At 50.1% G+C, this 9,340-nt stretch overlaps 1 protein-coding gene across 1 annotated transcript; it reads right to left on the bottom strand.

The window, feature by feature from the left end:
• Positions 1-1,623: 1,623 nt before the first annotated feature.
• Positions 1,624-8,666, bottom strand: TNNC1 (troponin C1, slow skeletal and cardiac type). Its single transcript, XM_064723956.1, has 6 exons — positions 8,329-8,666; positions 4,825-4,855; positions 4,382-4,528; positions 3,096-3,210; positions 2,854-2,990; positions 1,624-2,289 (listed from the first exon to the last, which is right to left on the bottom strand). Exons 1-6 carry the CDS (start codon positions 8,350-8,352, stop codon positions 2,258-2,260), a joined length of 486 nt encoding a protein of 161 aa, XP_064580026.1. The 5' UTR covers positions 8,353-8,666; the 3' UTR covers positions 1,624-2,257.
• Positions 8,667-9,340: the final 674 nt, after the last annotated feature.

Consider the following 9,340-nt stretch of genomic DNA (forward strand, 5'->3'; position numbering starts at 1 on the left):
TGACTGGAGGACAGGCACTGTGTTAGGGCAGGCCACCTGGCAACAGTTTTCCTGGCTTCCCAACCTCCTGTTCTAAGGATGGGAAAAGCCTAAATAGTCTCAGTATATCTGCTTTTCTAGTGACAAATTTTGACTGCTACAAAACCTTTGTCTTCTCTCTCCAGCCAACACTTTCTCTCTTGGAAAAGGGTGGGCAGCAGGTGAGGCTGTGGCTTTCTGCTGCCGGTGCCATTGAGCCAAGGGGGAAGAGCCCAGACACAGGGCCAGGTGGCTCTTCCCAGCCATCCTTTTCCCTGGGTCACAGCACAGTCCAAGCCACCAAGCTGACTGAAGGAAAGGGGTTAACCTTATTTTCTCTCTTGTTCACCCTCCAGGGAGCCAAAGCCTATCAGTAAGCTGTGAGGAATATTTTGAAGTCCTTTTTGGATGCTGGGATTTGGCCAGGACAGAGGAAGTGGTGCCTGATGTGATGTGAGTGCAGGTGAGGGTTGCCCCTGGAGTGGGTGGCCATGGGTGTGGGGACAGCTGGCATCACCTCAGCTCCTGGCTGACCCCCAGCTCTTGGCAACTCTGGAGGTTCCCAGGCCTGAGGTAAAACATGAGGACATGCTGTGTCCTCACAGGTGGGAAACAACTGCTGCTGCTACACTGCAGAGGTGGAAAATGTTTCTTTTTCATCTCTAGGCTACAGATTAGCTGGAAACAGAATCTGTTAACACCTGGGAGCATTTCCTGTCACAGGGTTCTCAGACCCATATTTCTATTGCCTTCTGGTGCACCTGTAGTCCTGCTGAACCTGCAGTATCTATGGCATCAGGGGCTTGGATCCCTTGGGGAGACCCCTTTGAGTGGGCCAAAGAGATGTTTGCATTAGAGCTGTTTCCAAAATACTCTAGGTTTCTAGCTGACAGGTTAATTTTCTTAGTTTTTCTGTTGTTATGAGCCTTGGTTTAGCAAAATATTTAGTGCTGCTTGTCCAGAGGAAAGACACAGCCATGTCCTTGCAAACAATCAACCACCTCTCTCATCCCTGTTTTCCCTGAACTGCAATATTTCATCATTGCTATAAATGAGATTGTGTCACAGCTGCTTAAGGGTGTTATTTCCACAGAAGTGGGGAAAAAATAAATCTGGTTTGGGGAGGAAAGGCAGAAGGAAAGCAGCAGAGCTGGAGCACTGGCCCAGGCCACGGCTGAGGGCAGCACTGCCCGGGCTTGCACCTGCACTGTCCCGTGCCTGCCCTGCCAATGTTTGTTTTGCTTGGGTAAACGATTGACTTTAGCAACACGACTGCAATGTGGGAGTTGTGCTGGGGCTGTAATTCGATGGGAGGAGGCAGCTATGTGCAGGGAGAGCTGCTAATGCCACAGGAATGCTGCACTTCCTTGGGGTGAGAGGAGACACTGCTGTGGCTCCTTGGCCCTGCTGTCACCCTGTGCCTGGGAGCTGAGACCCAGAGTGGGCTTGTGCATTTCTCAGTGGCCCAGATCGATGTGATTTGACAGGGAAAATTGGGGGGCTCATTTTTTTGTAGTGAGGCTCCCACCCAGGGCTGCAGGAGGACTATGAGGGGCCAGTACCTGCCTCCCACCAGGCTGGGAGAGACAGGAAGGAGCATCCAGTCCAGCTCAGGAATGGCTTTTATTCATGTTTCCAAAGCAAAGTGAGGTCTTCTTTGGGCATTACAGGGTGCCAGTCAGGCTGGCAGGGAGGAGGAGGGGTACCCTTGGGATAGCCAGGGTGAAAGTAGAGAGGAGAGGGACTGTCCCTGGCACATGGATCTCAGTGATGGCTGAAGGGGGTTTTAATTCTTATTTCATTGCTAAAATGCTGCCAATGCTGCAGTTAAACCAGCAGGCACCAGTGCCAGCTCCTGAGCCTGCTCACCATGGGAGAGTTAGGAGATGGAACATGGCAGCTCCCCACGAGCACCCATGGCTCTGTTGGATGGACTTTGCTGTTGGGCTGGCAGCACAATACCTCCTTGGAGGCTTGAAGCTCCAGCTGTGATGTCACCTTGCCAGAAGTAGCCCCCAGCAGTGGTTTCATTAATCATAAGCACACAACAGGGGTGAAGCTGTCACTGAACCTCCAAGGAATGAGCAGCTGAGGCACTGGGTATTAACAGGTTTTATTTCCCCCTGGCCACCCTTCTCAGCACTCAGTCTTCATGCTGGTAGCCAGGGGACTGAGTCAAGGAGATGAGATGCAGAGCTGGAGGGTTTAGGAGATTCAAGCTGTCCATCTGGCCTCAGATTTATTCAACCCCCTTCATAAACTCCAGGAACTCTGCCAAGGGGAAGACATTGGAGACAAGAGGTGTGAGGTGAGACTGAAATGCCCTCCCAGCTGTCAAGTGTGCTCTTGGCAGCTTTTCCCAGCCCTGTCTCCTGTTCCACCCTCACGATATGTGAGAGGCCAAGGGGGAGATGGCTACTGCTCCTCTGACTGTGGCAAGGACTCCTTGTGACTCCTGCTGGAAATGTCACTGGAGCCCAGCATCCCCCTCAGCTGCCACCACATGGTCTGGGCATCATTTTTTCAGCACCACATTCAAAGATACAGCTCTTCAGAAGTGGTGCTGGTGTTAATGGGGGCAGGAGGGGACTGGTGAAAAGTGGCAGTGCTTCAGTGTAACAAGGGGACAGGTAAGGCAGCCCCAGGTCCTTGCTCGCATTTCACAGGTGTAAGAACCCCCCATCCCTGTGCACATGCTCATGTCAGATGTATTGCCCAGCATTGCCTGCATGAGCTCGTGCTCATTCAAGAAAGCAGCCAAGACCAAGGGAGCTGCCCAGGGGCATGACCAAGGGCTTGTGACCAAACCACAAAAAAAATGCAAGAGAGTCCTACCATCATAGTCAATCCTGCCATCGTTGTTTTTATCCCCATCTTTCATCAGTTCCTCTATGTCATCCTCAGTGATGGTCTCTCCTGTTGCCTGCAGCATGATCTTCAGCTCCTCGAGGTCGATGTAGCCATCAGCATTTCTGTGCCAGGACAGAAGAGCTCAGGACCAGACAGAGCTGCTGGGGAGGGGCCCAGGCTGGCTGCACCCTCCCACCACCCCACCCCGCTGTGCTCATGGCTCTTACTTATCAAACATCCTGAAGAGGTCTGAGAGCTCCTCCTCGGTTTTGCCTTTGCTGTCATCTTTCATACACCGCACCATCATCACCAGGAACTCATCGAAGTCCACGGTGCCGCTGCCTGAGGGGAGAATGGACTGTCTGGGGCGAGCTGGCCAGCACTGGGACCCTGACTGAGCTCCACACTTCATGAGCAGCTCCACCAGACTGACCCACCCACCTTCCCTGCACAGCCTCATGAATTCAGAACCCCAAAACCTGAAGTCATGGTGCTAAACCTGTTATTGTTTAAGTTAAAAATCAAGACTGCCATCAGACAGTGTCTCTACAAGTCAGACTGGAAGAATATACAAGGTCTCATGCCTCAGTCTCTTCTCATACTGGGCTTGAGGAATGCAGGAAAGGGGAGCCCAGCTGGAGCCATCAGCTGGAGCTACAGGGGGTGGATGGGCAATGCCAATGAGGGATCACCCTTCCCTTCAGCAACCAAGGGCCAAAACTCAGGAGAGCAGCCCTGCAGCAAGAGTCAGCTCTCAGGATGCTGGAAAAAGTGACTTAGGCCTTTCTCTGACCTTGTAAGTGAATTTTTACTTTTCACAGTCATTTTGCCTTGGCAAAAGTCCTTCTGGCAGCACCAAAGGATGGAAGTTCCTGCTATGGAGATACCTGTCCATCTCTTTTAGGTATTAATATTGAAAGCTCCAGAAGGTATTCATGCAGTGTGCTTTTGCACTTGCACTACAGTAGTGTTGTTTTCAATTACTCAGATGCTTTCCTTTTTTGCCTGATTTTTAACTGCTTTTTTATTTTCCAGTTGCTTAGTGTGGTATTTCTGCCCAAATGCCCACAGTGGGTTTTATATGTGATCATCAGTACACTGATTGAATCAGTATTGACAGTTAGTTATGTGGGGGTGTGTACACTTGAGCAGTGAGAGACTTTCCTGATCAAATCCTCTAAGTGGCATTTCTGAAATGGCTGTTCCTACATTCAGCCTATATTTGGTTTTTTAAAAGGATCTGTACAATTTCACAGTGCACCCCAAAATCAGTTCAAGCAGTCTTGATCGCTGTAGGAATAAAAATTTCTATAGTTCCTCTTTGCCTGGAAATTCCATAAAGGAGCCATGCTGAGGTCTGGTGGGTGTTTAGTGTCCTTTGAATTCACAGCAGGCTGCACCCCACAGCTGTGACTGTCCCCAGCACAGATCCTGCCAGCACTGCACAGATGGCCCCACACCCCCAGATGTGGGGATGGTTCCTGGGAGAGTGGAAGAAACCCAAACTTCTCACCATCTTCATCCACCTCATCTATCATCTCCTGCAGCTCCTCAGGGGTGGGGTTCTGCCCCAGCATCCTCATCACCTTCCCCAGCTCCTTGGTGCTGATGCAGCCATCCTCCGCCCCCAGCACGAAGATGTCAAAGGCAGCCTTGAACTCTGGAGAGAGAGGGGACAGGAGAGGTGAGGGGGTCCTGCCCTGCAGCTGGAGCCTGCAGGCAGGGGCGCATCCCAGGCACAGTCCTCCCTGACTGTGCACCCAGCACTGCCCAGCCATGGCCTTGTGGGACACCAAAACTGCCTTGCAGCAATGCTGGTGGATCAAAATCCCTGGGCCATGCCCTGCCTTGGCCAGTCTGGCCAAAGCATTTTCCAGAGTGTTCTTGGGAGGCAGGCAGGGTTGATGCTTGGGAGCTCCACTTCAGACTGTGGTGTCAGGTTGAAGGTGCACCTACCATTTTTTTGCTCTTCTGTCAGCTGCTCAACCTGTAAGGAAAACACAGACACCAAGTCAATTTAATTTTGTCAGCATCACTAATTGCTGAAAGGACATGTTGTTTGTTAAACAGCCTTTGCCAGGGTCAACCAAACCTCACAAGAGGCAACCTCATGGATCAGGGAATGTACAGCCAGAGGGGTTTGACACAGCAAGATTTTGGAGTCTAAGACATTCTCCCCTTTAAAAAAATTATTCACATCTCCTTTGAAGAAAACATAACTTCTCTAGAGTTGTACATGCTAATACATGGCAGAAATAGCTTTTGTACAAGCAGGGAAAGCCCACTGGGAAAAGAATATGCCTCTGTCAACCATTTGGGGATAATTCTTGTTGTGGCAGGTTTCACTGCAGGATGGCTGCACTGCTGAGGGCTGCTCACATGTGGGCCAATGCCAGATCAGAATTGAGATGTGCTCTGGGGAGTTCCCTGGGGAGGGAGAGGTACACAAGACTATCCCTGGCAGTTGATTTTCAGGCCTAGATTCAGGGAACTGCTGCCCTGTCCAGAGCTTAACCGCTCTGCTTCCATCTCAGCCAGGGTTCTTACAAACGTGTCTGGCTCTGAAGGGAGCTGCTATTCCCTTTATTCTGTTTTGGGAATCTCTGAGGAATGGCCTGCGGAGCCAACAGGCATTAGCTGGCATGGGCTGGCAGACTGTTCCCAAATTCTGCCCTAACTGAATCCCCACAAACCATCAGTGGGAGCTTACTAGATAGGAAGAATTAATGAAAATAATCAATAAGGAGAGCAAGGGGGAATCAATCAGCTCTGTGCCATACCTGTTTAAGTGCCTTTCTCTCTTTGGCTTCATTCCAGGTCCTGCCTAGCTGAACTTGCTGCCCTCACCACCATGTCCAACTGCCGCTTTGGAAGCATCCATGAGAACATCAACTTTTCCTTCCTATGCTGGTCAACAGCCTCTCTATATCCAGCCAGGTAGAACCCCATGGCTGCCCTGTCTGACCCCACTAAAATCTCCTTGCTGCCACCCCCATGCCAGTGGCCCCAGCACCCATCCCTGCCAGGTTTTGTTTGGGGCAGGACCCCACAACCCAGGTTGAGTCTTTGAGTGAAAGCTGATTCTTTTGCCCCAAAGGGCAATGGTTTTGCAAGAGCCAGCTGCTGGTTCTTCCTGCTTGCAGCAAGAGGCAGAGAAAGCACTTTTCCTTAGCAGGACAGAGCCTGTGGGGGCGGGCAGAGCATTTTATCCCACTCCCCATGCTCCAGGAGGTGAGGACTTGGCAGAAAGCACTAAGGATGGTGGCAGGATTTTTCTCCTCTGCTGGAGGAAAGCCAAACCCAGTGTGTTTCTGGTGCTGCTGAAGGCAGGCAGGCAGCTGCTGGCCCTCTGTAGACAGTTTTTGGGCAGAGCAAGGGCAGCCACCACCAGGATGGCCGCAGCCAGTCCTGCTCTGTAACACGACACCCCTGGTGCAGTCGCTATTTATAAGCCTGGGGGAGAGAGGTGCTGGAGATAAAGATGAGCTCCCTGATTGTTCCCAGGCTTTGGTATTTATCCTTGCAGCCCTTTATCTGGACACTTGTCCCTGGCACTGTTCTAGGCACCGCTTAACAGAGCCTAAAAATATTCCCAAAATAGTTTTGTGTTTGCACACCCTTATCTAGGCATGAGTGGGTAAGATGAAAATCCATTGGGTTCTCTGGCTGTATGTAGAGGATTTGGCATAAATGTAATATTAATAGATGCTATCAACATGCAGAAAATACACAACTATTCTGTTTTGAAGCCTCCTTGAGTATTTAAGTGATAGATGTGGTGTATATAAATTAAATGCATTGTTGCTATAGAGTGACATTTTTGTCACAGAAACGTCTCTTGAGCTGTTCATAGTTTGCTCTGGATATGGGTGCTGTTGCTGCCTTATTCATCTTTTATCTCCACATCATTCCAGGAACAGGTTTTTCTGCCTGCAGTGTGGGAAGGCAAGCTCTAAGCTCACAGCACTGCTGTGATAATACCAGATCTGCTGTATTTTGCTTTTATCAGCTCCTCTCTCCATCCCATGGTTCCGTTTGAAGTCAGACAGATGAAGCTGAGGTTCTTAATTTTTTCCACAGCTAAATGTTTTCTTTTCAGTCTAAATTTTGGGAATTAGATACACAAACAAGCTGTCTGCCTCAGCTGAGCCTGTCTTGGACTTGTTTTGCCTCTGTAAAGGTGTTGGGAGTAAATGCCCAGGACTCAAACCTTGCATTTACCTAATTAATGGCTATGTGGTCCCTATACAATGAGGAAAGAGCCTGTGCCTTGAGTCACAGAGAGCTTATTTAATTAAAAACTTTAATTAGAAAGGCTTGGATTTCCTTTGATTTTACAGGTTCCAATTTTCTCCATTTTGAAGGTGTTGGTTGGGGGACTCAGCCTTTCCTGAACCTTTTCACATTATCAGGATCACTACAGGGGTTCCATTTCCGAGGTTCAAGGTAGACCAAAGGACAGGAGATGTGTGAGCATTGGGGGTTTTTCCTTCAGTTACCTACCAAGGACTATATTTCTTCCCTCTAAAAACCTTGGCATAACAATAAGACTGGTATGATGCATTTTTTGTGCTCTTGCTTAAAATCAAACTTGATCAGCTGTATATTTAAAGGGGGAAAAGCACCAAAAACCTCTTACTGTAAATCCAGTTATGGATGCAATAGCAATCCACACAATCCAGAATCTATTTTCATCCGTATTCCACTTGCACATCTCTGTCTGTCTGCATTACAGATCAATGCAGAGTTCTTATTACAGACCAAATAGTTTGGGTTTACACAATGAGCGCAGCCTGCAGCTGTGGAAGTTAAAATAGCCAAAGGATGCTCCACGTTCCCCAGGGCATAGCTCACATTCTGGATTCTGCACAGAGCAGGAGCAGCAAAGGAGAGCAGGAGGTTTGGAAAGAACTGAGGAAAAACCAAGCGTTTTTTACAATCACCCTGAAAAATATTCAGCTAAGGAGTGGGGGAACATAGCAATGGCAGAGTTGTAAAGCACCAGAAAGAAAAGGGTGAGTTTGAACCCATACAAATAATGTTTCTTTCCTGGGAAATCCTCCTCTGCTTTGTCTGGGCTAAAACCAAGAGTCATCTCTTATGCCGTGCAGGTTTTATTGAGATGTATAACTTCACCTAGGAGCCATCTCCCTGCTTTACAGCGGGGAACCAGTGGGTCATTGTAAGTAATTTAACAGCAGGTTGACAGTTTCACACTTGTAAGAGGAGTGTGAAACTTCCAGAGCCATGAGAGGGAAGGTCAGTGCCCTGGATGAGGATGTTGACTAAAAGTTGCTGCCCTATAATTATTTCTCATTTCCATTTCTCCACTGAATTATTGCCATCGCAGCTTTGGGGAACCTATAACAAAAATCCTTAGATGCATTTCAGACCCAACAAAAATCCTTCGATCCATTTCAGACCCCCTCCCCAGCCCAGCGCCCCAGGGGGAGCACTCACCGCTGCCTTGTAGATGTCATCCATGGCTGGGCAGGGGCAGGGGCAGGGTCTGTCGCTGTCACTGTGCCGGCGCTGCCGGGGGCAGGGCTGATATAGGGGGCTGGGGCCGGCCCCGGCAGCCCCGCACGCCCGGCCCCCCAGGAATGCCCGGCCCGCGTGCCTGGGGACGGGGACACGGCCAGCCCGGTGCTGGCACGTCCGGGGACAGCCCCAGCCCCAGCCCCCTCGGCGGCAGCTGGAGCTCTCCTCGTGACTGTGTTGTGGGATCAAGGCACCACTTTTCAGCAAGACCCACCGAAATTGCTGATAAATTGAGGCTCTTGGCTTTCTTGGCTGGAGCCATGCCATGGTGTCACCTCCACCTCCAGCGTGTTCCTCCTGGGAGCTGCCTTAGAAAGATTATACTGTGCCAAATAGGATTGGGTATTGCAGGAAAGGTACATGTCCCAAAATATCCCTGTCCAGTAGCAGATGTCCCCCGGGGCGGTGGGAACAGGGGGTGTCAGGGCCCCTGGTCCCCTCTGTGTGTCCCCAAATCCATGGGGACCTGCAGCTGGGGCTCTGGGGGAGCAGGGGTTGGATGTGTGAGAGCAGACCAGGAGCATGGGGGGAGTGTGCAGCCCCATTGCCATGGAGACACACACGGAGCTTTGCCCCAGTCTTCTGTTTTCAGCTAGGGCTGCAAAATGTGGGGACCAGCCACCAAAATGGGGGTATCAGCTCTGTTTGATTTGAGAGATAATTGCCAATCCTTTGGGAAATCATGACTCACTTCACCCAGCCAGCTCGCTGACCTGTCCCCACTGCAAATAGCTCAAATCCACACTCCTGGATTGACTGTGGATTTACCACAGATTTACACTGCCACGGTGGAGAGCAAAACACACCAAAGACCTCCGAGGGATGAGCAGTTTTCTCAGTGCTGTGAGAAGTGTTTTAATCCACAGGAGCCAAAGACAAATCTCTCTTTTTAAATGATTCAGGACTCCCTCTTGTGTCCAGAGAGGCTACA

The sequence above is a fragment of the Zonotrichia leucophrys genome, chromosome 12, assembly GCF_028769735.1.
Source record: "Zonotrichia leucophrys gambelii isolate GWCS_2022_RI chromosome 12, RI_Zleu_2.0, whole genome shotgun sequence".
NCBI classification, from domain to species: domain Eukaryota; kingdom Metazoa; phylum Chordata; class Aves; order Passeriformes; family Passerellidae; genus Zonotrichia; species Zonotrichia leucophrys.

Coding starts and splice junctions, on each gene's coding strand:
- TNNC1 (XM_064723956.1), bottom strand. CDS start 8,352: ATGGATGACATCTACAAGGCAGCG. Junction 4,529..4,824: donor GACAGAAGAGCAAAAAAATG/GTAGGTGCACCT, acceptor CTCTCTCTCCAG/AGTTCAAGGCTGCCTTTGAC. Junction 2,290..2,853: donor TGGCAGGATTGACTATGATG/GTAGGACTCTCT, acceptor TCCCCTTGGCAG/AGTTCCTGGAGTTTATGAAG.